Here is a 13961-nt window from a genome sequence, read left to right as displayed (position 1 = left end):
CATGCTTCAACCTGTTGATTAAATGGCTCAGTCCTCAGATCAGTCTTCCAGTCCACATGAGAGTCTCAGGATGGGATGCAATGGGAACATTTGCTCCAAAATGGAGAGCAAACCAGAACCGTCCTCAAACCCCATGCCAGAAGCCAGTCCCTTCCTTCCAGGTATGTGTTATTGAGCAATTAATAGTCACAAAAAATTGTTTGCTCAGAAGGAGACTCGTTTAAAAGGAGGAATCGCTGCTTGTAGCATTATATGCTCATCTCACTTTCCCTCCTGCTTAATTAGGTTTTGCGGGCTTCTTATTGTTTCAGAAACACGTCAAAGCATATTTGACTAGAGGCAACAGTGGGACAAAAGAGATGTCTATGTTCCCCAGCCTTTGCCAAGTTGGTGTCCCATCAGTTCCATCCAGCATAGTGTATACCACAGGGAACAAAGACTCTTTCGAGCCACTTTCAACTTCCTTAAAAACTATGGTCTGTCTGCAACCATAGAATAGCTGGACATCTTTGTACACACATGGGTACCACTGTAAAACTGGGAACAGAAGCCCCTGGGGTTGGTTGCATTACTAGACAACCAAGCAACCTGTTTTGGAAGGGTTGTTTTTAAACACATTTTGCTTTTCCTCCAGGGATGCTTTCAGGAACATTAATAATAATAATAATAATAATAATAATAATAATAATAATAATAATAATAATAATTTATTATTTATACCCCGCCCATCTGGCTGCGTTTACCCAGCCACTCTGGGTGGCTCTCAATCGAGTGTTAAAAACAATACAGCATTAAATATTAAAAACCTCCCTAAACAGGGCTGCCTTCAGATGTCTTTTAAAGATAGGATAGCTGCTTATTTCCTTCATATCTGAAGGGAGGGCGTTCCACAGGGCAGGCGCCACTACCGAGAAGGCCCTCTGTCTGGTTCCCTGTAACCTCACTTCTCGCAATGAGGGAACCGCCAGAAGGTCCTCGGCGCTGGATCTCAGTGTCCGGGCAGAACGATGGGGGTGAAAATGCTCCTTCAGGTATACAGGACCAAGGCCGTTTAGGGCTTTAAAGAGCACATTATTTCCTCCTCATTTTTCTTACCAGCTTACTACTGAGCACAAGCTGAGACGGAGCATCGAAATACTTATAGTTTTATTTCACACCCTTGCTACCAATGCAAAGCTTGTTTTAAAGTCTTGAAACTCTTGTGGCCTTCCCCCAGAGCTCTGGGGATGAATTTTTTGTTTTTGTGTGTGTGTAAGGGACTGAGGACAAATTCCTGGCTAGAGTTCCATAGCCCCTTCACAGAAACGCTAGCCAAGATTTTGCAGGAAGGACAGCGAGAAATGATCTTTAAAACCAGCATAACCACATTTACAGCTGATTTTTCACACATTGTAAGAAGAGGCTCGCAGTCTAGTGCATTAATTAGTCTTCAAGGTGTTGTAGAATTCTTTGGTTCCAAGGGTGAACTCCTCCTTACCATAAAGGCACCGTTGCCCCATGTCCGTCCTCCAGTGTTTCCCAACCTTGGGTCTCCAGCTGTTTTTGGACTACAACTCCCATCATCCCTTGCTAGCAAGACCAATGGTCAGGGATGATGGGAATTGTAGTCCAACAGCAGCTGGAGACCCAAGGTTGGGAAACACTACGTCTAGCCTAGCTGGAATGCATGTTATATACATGAGGATGCTCTCGGGATCTTTCAGCTCACACTTTGGAGCTTCCTCATTTCCCTCCACCCCCTGCTTGCCCTTTCCCTTTTGCCACATTCCCAGTTTACAAAGGGACTCCCTGACACAGTAACAAATGCTCTGAGGCTGTAGTACTGCACAAAAGGCCCACACATGTGAACAGATGTGAGAAACGCGTATGGAGTAAACACTCTTTCCCCTCCTATAATTTTAGATAGAATAACAGCTTCTTAAAAATATTTTTTTAAAAGGCCAAGAATGAAGCAAACTCCCACAGGAATCCAATGGAACATATTCTTTCCTCAAACTTTTGGCAGAGCTGTTAATTGATACAGAATTAAGATCCGAATAAGGATCAAAAGAGTAGAATCTAAACACTGGGTGCATCGAATGTATTTTATTTTTTTAAAGGTTTGTCACAGCTAATATATTAAATAACTGTGCATTTAATATTCCTCCACCATTTCACACACCACCCGCATGAAATGTTTCTCTCTTCCATTATTTTTCATGCTCTTTTCCTTTGTAGTAATGATGTCCTGCAGCTTTACAGATCTGCATTTTCTGGCCTTCTGGATCTGGATCCTTTCTGTAGATGTTCCCTTTAATTTCATTGCTCATTGTCTTTTCTTCTTCTTCTTCTGTATTTGTCCCTCTGTGCGTTCTCCACAGCCCTGTTGTTGAATGAGCTTGGTAAGCACCCCATTTCTTCTATTTCTTTTCCATTTTTTTCCAGTCGATCGATGTACTTTATGTAAGTTGATTGTTCTGTCTCTATTATTTTATTTTTGTACTCTCAAATGTTTCTTTTTTAAAAAAAAAGATTAATAATGCAGTTTAACTAAACGAAGGTAATTGATTTCATGTTTGTTACTTAAATTTATTTACCATATCTGCTGGTTTTGAAGTAATCCCTTGGATTCAGTGTGCCCTCAGACTGAAATCAAGGTATTAAAGATTTGATGGGAAAAGATGAGACATCTTAGGTCAATTATATGGTAATTGCTTGAAACATCTCATCTCCAGAAAGCCTTTTGGCAGATGCACAGATTAAACAGGCCAAGATTCAAATTTTATCCAGGGTTTCTTCTGATACATTAAGGAAGGGTAGAGATCTATTTTTCTTTAACTTTCACTTTGCAGAATGGCACAAAAGGTCTTCTTTAAGCTATAGATCCATTTTGGGGGGAGTGGGTAGACACTGATTTTCATATGCCAATTGAGGGAAAGTCATTTTTGGATCAGTTAAGAGACTATATTACAGCCCATTACAGAAACTGCTCAAGTGGAAACGCTCACTGGTTTTTGTGACCACAGAATTATTCCTTTTGGTTCATGAGACTCTGCTGAAATGAGAGAATCCAGTACGTTTGCAAAATTAACACACAACTGAAATCCTGTTGAGGGATGCTATTTGGAACAGAGAAACCATTAGCCAGATACAGGTTAAGTATGTTCTCCTTTTGCCAGTTTTTCATTCTAAATCCCCCTTTCCCAAAGCTGCTTCTTGTTTTAAAAAGCGGTGCTGGGAGTTGGAAGCACACAGTTCCCTGCAACTCATAGGTAGGCCCTGGTTTCAGCTGAAAGGAGTGGGCACCGTGTAGGAGCCCCCAAGCATTCCCATTCATTCCAGTGCTGTTCATGCAGGAGAGATTCCTCTTAAATAAAATCCCTAATGATAGTGATGGGAAAGATAAACCTGGGGTTCCTTTGGTGACCCAATCCTGTTCAGTAAGTTGCATCTTACAAAGTGCATGCTAACCTAAATGTGGTCGTGGAGTCAGGTTCGTATCTCGTGGGCCAATGCGTGGATTGTTTTGGAATCAGATCACTTATTCATACCCAGCTAATCAAGTACAGGAAATGTGCAGCTCACCTACACACATCACTCCCAAAAGGAGTTGCTTCATTCACTTGAATGGGCACCATGACAACAGAGTGTGAAGGAATGTAGGAAGTTCGGCATAGCGCTTTAGAGAAAACTAGAATCTGTAACAGATAGCATACCATCCTCTAAGCGCCTTTGTCTATTTCTGCAAATAGGAGGATAGTTGAGGCTGAAATGAGAAGGCATATTTAGTGTTGGAGTGGGAGTTCAAAAAAGAAAACAGGAAGCTTCCTAATACTGAATCATGCCACTGGGAAGCTCCGTCTGCTAATAATCCCAAGATCTCAGGCTGGAGTTTTTAACTAGAGATGCTAGGAGCTGAAATAAACACACAACTAAAACCCTGTTGAGGAGTCTGCACACAAAGTCTTCTCCATAAGTTTCAAAACCAAGATGTAAGAAGCAATAATTTTCCAAATAGGATATATTCCTGGGATGTTTTCTGGCGCTGACTGATGCACAGCAGTCACTAAAGCAGCAGCCCTGAGTTTCGTCAACCTGTCTCCCCCAGAAAGACCAGGTAAAACAAAACATGTGATGTGACCGCGCTGTGTTGTGATCTTCCAGCCACAAGGAACAGCTAATGAAGTGGAGCTGTTGGTGGGGACTTTCACATCACCGTGATGCCACATTTTGTAATCCGAAAAGTTACCAGGATAGCGAAGAGGAGAGTGTAGGGCTGTGTTTTTGTAGCATCTAATCTTGGCCTTAATTGAACAGGGAATAAAATGTTTCAACCAAATCTGGACTTTTTGAAATTTTCACACATGGGAAATTAGGATAAACCTTTCGCACACACAAACGTTTTGGCATTTTTGCCTGATCCAATTGAGTGCATTTCCTGTAGGGAACTTTAGGGTAGAATTTTATAGATGACATGTGATGTGCAGCAACGGATGCTAATTTGCTTCCTTTTTCTCTCTTTCCATTTTGCTATTCCTCTAGGTGGCTTCACAATTACAGGTATGGTTTTTTCATTATTATTATTATTTTGCTGTCTTCTAAATGTATGTTTCCATGTGGAAAATTAGGTTCTTCTACTGCTTATTCCCTTTCCTTTTAAGATGTATAATATTAAAACAGACACACAGCAAAGCATTAGTACCATCTAACACTTTTCATAGCTCTTTAAGAAGGCTGTATGGGAAAAGGAATAACATATGCAACCCATGATTATCTAAAATTCATGCAGGTTTACCTTGACTTAGTACACACATTAAGCAGTGTTTATAAACCAGCAACAAACCATGGCTTATATGAGCATAGTTGGCTCATGGTTTAGCTGCTGGGCTGGGTTTAAATGATCAAATTAGCAAAGCATGGCTTGGGGTTAGGTGCAAACCAGATCAGTGACTCAACAAATTAGATGACACCATTCCTGAAGCAGCTCAGAACTACTGTTGTTTTTCTGTAAACAGCAAGTTTAGGTTAGTTGTCCATTAAATGAATCAACCAGTTTACAATGACCCAACTACGTTTTAAGCCAGTAACATTTACACAGCGTACACTGTTTATAACAAGAATTGGGATTCATGTGATAGTTCCATATACTTAGAATATTATGCAACTATAACATGAATCCCAATCCTCACTCCATAGAATCATTACCCGTTCATCCAATGCATATATTCAAATATGAATACAGAAAGAGATGGACTCCCATCTCATTGTCCTAAAGCCAAATGCTATTGCAGGGGGTGAGGACTCCTACTCAGGACAATCAGATATTAATAGTTGTATTATGGTAATGAACATATGGTATTTCTTTTCACCTTTTGTGATAAAAGAGAGGCAAACATATCACACTAGAATGAAACAGGACATGAATGCCTCCACCAGAGGAGTTTCCTGAATTTGTACCATTTAAATAATGCACACTTCTCGTTCCCTTTTTATCGCCCATTTCTTTAATTTGATTGGGGATTTCGTGGAAGCAGTTCGGCAATGAACTGATCGCTTTTGTGCTTTGATTGTAAAAATGTTATATACTTGCGTATTGCCTTTCTCTGATAGCTTTAAAAAATAAAAAATAAAAGCTCAAAGCAAGTTACATACATGCATTCTTTATTTTGGTCCAAAGAACCACAAAAGCATTTTCAAAATTATATAATGAGGAAAGGATATATAGCTACTAGAAGGATCAGTATAGAGCTCAATAATAGGTGTGGCTGGATTCAGAAAAAAAATTCCAAGTCCTTTCTCAAGAGTGCAAAGCCTGCCTGCCTACATAAATCACCCAAGCCGTTGCATGGGGAAGGAATGTTTTTAGGAAACAGTGAACTAAAGGAAGAGTTGCACCCCAAGAACCTCTGCAACATTGCAAAGAAATGTGGGGGCATTGCAAAGGACTGTATATGGTTGCATGTTTTGAACTCCCAAACCAGAAGAGGAACCCAAGCTGAAAAGTTTAAAAAGCGGCTTTTACAGATTAAAATTGTAGTGCTGGCGTAGAAAACATTCCCCAACAATGAACCCAGCTTGGACATTTGAAGAAGATGACACTCTGTTTTCCATTTTCTAACATCTTGGCTTATTTTTTGTTTTCGTAATCAAGGGAAACGTTTGAACGGTAGGACATCTTGATTTCTTTCATGCAAACTAAGATTAACACTAAACCCACGTACTAAGTAACTAGTGTGTAAACCAAGTCTGATGAAGTGGTGTGGTATTTCTTTCCGACGCACTTAACATCACACGTTTCTGGATAACAGAGTAAGACTTTTTTTAAAATTCCAGTGATTCGCTGGTAACAATTTGAAAGCATAATACAGAGCTCTAGAGACCTAGAGGATGGCAGTGGGTTTAAGATTCTTTTGTGCTCTTTAAGCAGCTTTGCTGGCAACATGGCTCCTGGCATAACAGCCAAGGGATCTCGTAGATCAAATCATGGTCTTGAGCTGAATGTTTCAAGGCCCTCTGTGCCAAGTTATCTGCAGCTGTCTTTGCATCAAAATTTACCACCTGAACAAAAGCCAGGAGAGTTCTAAGCGCCAAGGCTGCAGTCCTAACCACCACTTACCTGGGAGTAAGCCTCACTGAAATCAGGAGGGCTTACTCATGAATAGGCGTGGTTAGGATGGCGCTGAAAGTCACCACAGTCTTTTTCCTTATTATCACCATCCCCCAGAACATCTGCCCACCACAGCCACCAGCTGATTTAATTGTACGATGCATCTAAAAGCTTCAAAATTGTGTTGAAAAATATGGTTATGAATGGTAGTCCTAATAAAATAACAAATGGCCCGATGCATTTCAGACAACGACACACGGGAGATACGTTGTCTTTGTAGGAGAACCTTGGTCTTTTGACTCTGAGGAAGATTATCAACAAAAACACAATGGGCATTTTATTGTTCTGATGGGACTATTAATATTGAATAAATATATTTTTCAGCACCATTTTGAGGGTTTGCCTCTTCTTTGGCTTCTTCCAGCAGCGGTGCAGAGTAGAGCACTGTGTCTTGGGCTTTGGATTAGGGCTAAAGCCTTGCAGCTCAAAGGTTCATAGAAACCTTAACAAACTACCATTCCCAAGGGTGCTTGTGTGTTGGGAAACTCCTGCTGATAAATGGAGTGTAATAAAAAGCAGCAGGCCTTCAATTTGTGCTGCCACTGCTGCTGGAAGGTAAGCTTTGGGTAAGGTAGGATAAAGACAGTAGCTCACTAAGTGAATCGAGAGACCTCTGGGTCTTGTCGTTGCCCCCCAATGACATAACCTGGAGCAAAACCAGGCCTGAAGCTCAGGAAGAGGAAGAATTCTTAAATGAACAGCTTTGGACCCATTCCAAATCCAATCTAGTTTAGCTCATTCCAGAAAAAGACAGGGGCATTTTACGCATCCCTAGTACCGAGCAATTATTTTTGAACAACGTCTATAATAGACACAGATGGCTTAAGCATAATCTACGAATAAATAGCTTCCCCTTGCTAAAGCTCCGCCTCTCCAGTAAGATGACTTCTTACTTTAAGGATGAAGAGCTCTTGTGCAGAAGAGTTTGTTTTTAAGAACTGCCTTTAAGAAGTGAGTACTTAATGGATTCATCAGCCACTTCTTTCACCAGAAATGGGATTTAATTTTTCAGTAATCTGTAAGAGAAATCATGTCTTTGGAAACAATATCATCTTAGACTTGTTCAAGGCAAATTTGTGAATGCTTACTTTGAATTAAGTTCCAGTGAGGTTTATTCCCAGGTAAATGTGCATAGGATTGCAGCCTAAATAGAATTTAATGCTGTGATAAAGATAGCCATTCACTTTAAAACACTGCCCCGTATGTCATCCACAGAACTTTTGCAAAGCAGCTTTCCCCTTATAATTTAAGAAGCCTGCCTGTTCTAAGAACTTACTGATGTCTTTGACATTGAGTAAGGTCAACATCTCAGTAACAGCATTATCAAGCAGACCTACCAAGGGTCCTTTATGACTCTTCATGTCTCCTGAAATTGCCAGAACTCAGTGGAGTTCTGTTAATCTCTGCCTGCTCTTTACTCCATGCTTCTCCACCAGCATCGACCAGGTGAGCAGATGCAGCCAGCCCTTCAGCCCTGAGGCTAAAGGAGCACTTTATAATTTATGTATTTCTGTTAACTTCTCTTGAGAAATGTCTGCAGCATAGCTATGGCTCTGAGGAACCCAGGGGAAGATTGGAACTGCATAGCAAAGAAGAAAATGATAAAGACCGCATTAAAAATGTACAAGTGCCCATTCGCTGTAATCATTTTTTTCCCCCTCCTTGAAATCTTAAGCTGCAAAATTGTGATTGGAAATAGATTTCCATTAGGAGGCCACCATTTCAAAGGTGACGAGTAGCAGTCTAATCTTTTGAAGCACTTGAGCAGGCTGGCTGGGACCTCATTCATGGCTCTGTTTATTCTTGAAAATGCGGGAAGGGCGGTGCTTGAGAGTCCCCTGTGGGAAATTGTCATAGCAATAACCTCACATGAAGTTGCCATTCACCAAGTAGATACTTTGCAGCTAACCAAATCTAACAACACCAAGTGTTAAACCGGCCACCAAAACTCAAAGCAACCCACTTATCTTTTACTTTTTGCCAATCGTTTTGCTAGGCAAACCTGTCTTCCGGAAGGTACATCCTAGAGACCACCCTTTTCCTTCTACTGTAATCAACATTCAAGGTATTCTGTTTGCCAGGGTCCCTGTTCCACAGATAATGTTGCATTAGCAATAGTTTAGGACTTCATATATAGGGTGCATTGGAGCAGGGCGTGGGTGGGTTCCATTGAAAAATAAGGTACGAATTAATATACTGGCTGCTCTTTAATAGCAACTCACACTGCCTGCTTGCATCATCTAAGCCTGCCAGGCAGACATCTGTCCAGTCCTAAGTTAAAGGAAGTCATCATGAAACTCAGTGTTTTGACCCAAGTGAGGTTGTAGGCAAATAAAAGCTGACAAAAGACTTGGCTCACTCTCCCCATAACCATCGTACAACTCATCTCTTAGAAGCTTTGTGATGGGATAGCATGTGAAACTGCCAATGGTCGGCACCAGTCTCTGCACACCAGCACTCCTGGCCCAACCAGGGGTAAACATAGGTGGGCCAGAAATGATGGGGCAAGGCTGCAACTGACCACTTGGCAGGCTCCCCCTACTAGCACATAAAAGGGAGAGAGATCAGGAGGGGAGATAGAGCAAAGCAGGCGATTGGAAGGCTGCATCTCTCCACCCAAGCATAGTATTAATCAGAGAAATGCTTTGTGCATTATAAGAGACTAGGAGGAAAAGTAGTCTGGGTCTTGTTTACCCAGTGCCGAGCCAAGGTGGGGAGATCCAAGGTGGTGGGAATAAGCACCAACTCCTAGTGGCCCAGGTCCCTTACACACACACACACACACACACACACACACACACACACAATATTTGAGGGGGCCTGGCCACCCTAAGGTTGGTGGGCATTGATGCCTTTCTTTCATTTCCATGTTTGGACTTCATTTCCCAACAAGCCCTGTAAACAAACTTGTAATAGGGTTGCTGAATGGCAACTTAGCTAGGACTGGGCAAAAACCTTTTATGGCCTTTGTGGTTAGAGGAGAGAGAGAGAGTGCAAACTGTTTGCTTCACGGTGTGGGTTCACAGAGCTCTGCTAGGACGAGAGAGGAAGCAACTCCCGGTTGCTTATAATTTAAAAAAATTAAACTAGATGACTTGGAGGGTAAAACTCCCCACCTGTTGTTGTTGTTGTTGTTGTTGTTGTTGTTAATTCACCCTTTGCCCCAAGGTCCCAGTGTGGGTTACAACAATTAAAAAGCAATATTTAACAGCAATTTAAAACACCTTATTGTCACAGAAATAAGGTGGGTCCTAAAAATATGTCCAAGCAGGGCAAATGCATAATTTTGCAGCCCACCTTCATTGATTTTGGGTGGTGGTGGGAATGCAACCCGATGCCTAGAAACTTATATCTGGGGAGAGTTGTGTTCAAGCTCCCCTTTTTAAGAATTCAGAGAAGCCCCGGACCAGGCACTGTTTCTGAGACCAGACAACCTCACAGAGCTGTTTTGGGGATAAAAAGTGAGGTGAGGGGCGGGGAATAAACCTTCACCAGCACTAGGATCGGGGTGGGGCTTATCTGGGACCCCCCAATATTTTATTCAAGTTGGTTCCCCTGGTAGTAGGAGTTATCAGGGAGCAATTTAGAGAGAAGTAGGGTGTGCATGATTATTCATTATACAGTGGTACCTCAGGTTAAGTACTTAATTCGTTCCGGAGGTCCGTTCTTAACCTGAAACTGTTCTTAACCTGAAGCACTACTTTAGCTAATGGGGCCTCCTGCTGCTGCCGTGCCACCGGAGCGCGATTTCTGTTCTCATCCTGAAGCAAAGTTCTTAACCTGAGGTAATATTTCTGGGTTAGCAGAGGCTGTAACCTGAAGCGTATGTAACCCGAGGTACCATTGTATGAAGAATGCATAATGATGAGCTGAGCTCCTGACCATCCTTATATAGGTACAAATAACTCACCAAGCCATCCATGAAGTAAGATTTAGGACTGGAACTCTAAGGCCTTTTCATCCCTCTGGCCTTAGAGGATTCTGACAATTTCAGGATCACTGCTTTTGTCTTTTAAAATAGGGAGGTATCATTCCAATCCATATCAGCCCAATTTATAACCCATCAACCTTCAGTCCTAGAACCATAGAATTGTAGAGTTGGATGGGACCATTCACACCCTCTAGCCCAACCCCCTGCAATACTGGAATCTTTCACCCCAATGACCCTGCAATTAAGAGTCTCATGTTCTGCCAGCTGAGCTATTTATGGCAGCCTATTTTTGCTGCCTGCCAGGTAATATTTTGTCATCCCTAATGCCTGAAATTAAACGGTGTCTCAGAGGCAAAATCTGCTCAGGTTCTCTTGGGGCCCTGCCCTTTCCCAAGTCTTTTGTGATCTTCTTGCCTGCCTCAAGCACTTTGGCATCATAAATGAAACATGAAAATGCCACACACACCCATCTTTATCAAACCCTGGAGCTACTAGGTCTTTTCATGAATTCTCAGCCACTTTGCTAGATCAGAGTCAGCCTCAGTGGACAGCATCCCCTGCTGCTTGGATACAACTGGGCCTCTTCACTTTTTTCTGCAGACTTTTCTCACAAGGCTCTCATTGCATGTATTCTTATCCTTGGGTGGGGGAGCTATTTAACTCTCTCATAATGCCCTGGAGCAGTACATTTTGAGAAATGGGCAGACCTAGCCACTGCCAGGTGGTCCCACGGATGAAGAGGAAGGGTCACCAGGGTTACCAGCCTCACATGGGGAGCTACATCTAGGGGCAGATCTGATATGACCCAAATGAAGCTTAAGCTTCATGAAGCGCCCCTAATCCTGGAGGGTCCCCAGAAGCAAAATTAGTCCACAATTAGTAGAGCCAATTTGAGTCGCACGAGTCAAATGGATTACTTTTGTTGTTATATATATTTCAACAATTGCAAAGTTTTGAGAGTCAGTAGCACAGATATTGTGAAGGTTTAGTGATCTGTCATGGAACAGCCCCCACCGAAGAAGATAACAGTGGTTACCCTTACCCAGACCTTGTTTCTGATTGTGAAGGTGGCCCCATAACACTTCAAGCTTCAAGGCCCCAGAAATGTAGGTAGGTCAGCCACTGACAACATCCACCCCCTGCTGTAGTCTCTAGCTCAGCCTCTGCCTTCTGCACCTCTCATGGCAGTGAAACCCCATCATCCTCGGTTCCTTCCCTTTCTTTGCCATCTCCCTCTGCCACTGGGACTCCTTGCCCATTTGGGGGAGTCACCCTTCACCTCCTTTCCAATCCAACTCCCCCATCCTTTCTTTGGCGTCTGCCGCTCTTGAATAACTTATGCAAGCGTCCGGGGTATTTCTGGGAAAGGAGACCCCTTTCTCTCTGAGCTGGTGCCCTCCGCAAAGAATTGCCCTCGGCAGCCACCTAGGGGCTCTTCGTGGTAACACCAGCACCCATTCCCCAGCCTCTCTGCATCTCCCTCATAGCCCCTCTCTCACTACAGCAGCTGGTTCAGGCACTTCCAGCAAAACAAAACAAAATCACAGTTGTTTCCACCCACCCTCCCCTCCACCATCATTGTCTTGGGCAGCATTCAAATTAACAAATTGCTTCCCATTGTTTTTAAACACCAATCAAGTTGCATTAGCACCTTACAGATTCACTTCTTCCAAAGAACAAAAGGTTTCGGGGGTTGTACAAGTGGGGAAAGGAAAAGAGAACTGAAGGGGCTGGCAGAGAGGAAAGAATTAAATTCCTTCCCAGCAAGAGGAACTTGTGCATGCTCAGACATGGATCGGGTTGCCAGATAGATGTCTCTTTTCAAAAAGAGGATGGATTTATTTGGAGTTTCTGATTCCAAAATGCCAGAGAACCCACAGAATGCAAGAGGTGTCCCTAACAGCAAAAGTTCAGGGCATTCCATAAGGTACGTAACACAGCTCCCCACCACCTCAAAAAAATAAAGAAAAAAAGGAACCCTGAACATTTATTGGACTAAGCTAAATTTGCTCTGAGTTGGGCACGTTAACCAAGGGTTGGGAACAGATTGCCAGTCACCCACATTGGTACTCTTGGGTACAAAATACAGAAAGATCGTTTCAAACACACAATATGAGCTTGGAGCAAAGTAGGGGGAAGATTCTTCTTTGTATGAGGGGAACCTGGGGGAGAAGTAAGATAGGGCTGTGCTGATGCTGAGTTGCGTGGAAGCAGTTGTTTTTAATCTTTTTAAGTTTGTATGGTTAGTGCATTGTTTGATCATTGTAAACAACCCTTTAGCCTTTGTGGTGTCGGGCGGTCTGTAAGCTACTTAATAAATAAATCACAGTATGAAGGTGGCAAGCACCGGTGTTTGAAAATACATGCATTGTACTAAGTAGACCTGTCAAGGATCTGTAGTCCTTATCGAGGGCCATTGCACACATTGCACAAACCCAGGTTTGCCTCTGAGTGCGCACCCAGCAGTCGTTCACAGCTAGTCCCAGTGCTCTAGGAAGTAAGGAGCTGTTGCTATCCAGGTAGGACTTTGGGGCAGAGCCCAAACGCCCTGTCTGAAGATTGAGCAGGAGGACCACCAAACACAGCAAGACTGACTCACCTCATTTGGAAGTAAGCAAAGTAATATTCATCACCCTATGAAGAGAGGAGGTTGTAAAATCATTAAGTTCAAGGTGTTTAATAACCTAAGATGATTACTTGTATGGTACATGTGTTTTCAAGCACTTGTCTGCCATGTACACAGGGCCAGATTCAACTAAATAGGCCTGTCTGGCACTCTCATATAATAAAGGTAAAGGTAAAGGTACCCCTGCCCGTACGGGCCAGTCTTGACAGACTCTGGGGTTGTGCGCCCATCTCACTTAAGAGGCCAGGGGCCAGCGCTGTCCGAAGACACTTCCAGGTCACGTGGCCAGCGTGACATCGCTGCTCTGGCGAGCCAGAGCCGCACACGGAAACGCCGTTTACCTTCCCGCTGGTAAGCGGTCCCTATTTATCTACTTGCACCCGGAGGTGCTTTCGAACTGCTAGGTTGGCAGGCGCTGGGACCGAGCAGCGGGAGCGCACCCCGCCGCAGGGATTCAAACCGCCGACCTTTCGATCGGCAAGTCCTAGGCGCTGAGGCTTTAACCCACAGCGCCACCTGCGTCTCATATAATATATGTACACAAATCTAATATACTATTGAATCTAATGTGCACCTCAATTTTCCCAAAGAAGTATTTGCCATGCCTGCGGTATTTTTCAAGCTTGCAGTCAAATCCAATGCACCGTCGAATCTGAGGTGTGCGTTACATTCGAGTAAATGCGGTATAAGCACCAGACAAAAATTTTCCTCTGTTGTTATTATTATTATTAATTAAAGTTGTGTACCACCCTTCATCC

At 43.0% G+C, this 13961-nt stretch overlaps 1 protein-coding gene across 6 annotated transcripts in view; it reads left to right on the top strand.

Annotated features, from left to right (window-relative positions):
* SLC8A1 (solute carrier family 8 member A1) overlaps positions 1 to 13961 on the top strand; it is a 303786-nt gene that overhangs the window by 255793 nt on the left and 34032 nt on the right. For 4 of the 6 annotated variants that reach the window (XM_081903817.1, XM_081903815.1, XM_081903818.1 and 1 more), the window contains exons 4-6: positions 2361 to 2381; positions 4522 to 4539; positions 8643 to 8711. In XM_081903817.1, coding sequence (XP_081759943.1) covers positions 2361 to 2381; positions 4522 to 4539; positions 8643 to 8711 — 108 coding nt within the window. The remainder of the gene's footprint in view (positions 1 to 2360; positions 2382 to 4521; positions 4540 to 8642; positions 8712 to 13961) is intronic. The other 2 variants (XM_081903816.1, XM_081903820.1) reach the window with 2 other exon arrangements.

The sequence above is a fragment of the Podarcis melisellensis genome (genome assembly GCF_964234715.1).
Source record: "Podarcis melisellensis genome assembly, chromosome: 3".
NCBI lineage: Eukaryota > Metazoa > Chordata > Lepidosauria > Squamata > Lacertidae > Podarcis > Podarcis melisellensis.
The sequence above is the reverse complement of the archived record's forward strand: the minus strand, read 5'-3'. Positions and strand labels throughout refer to the sequence as shown.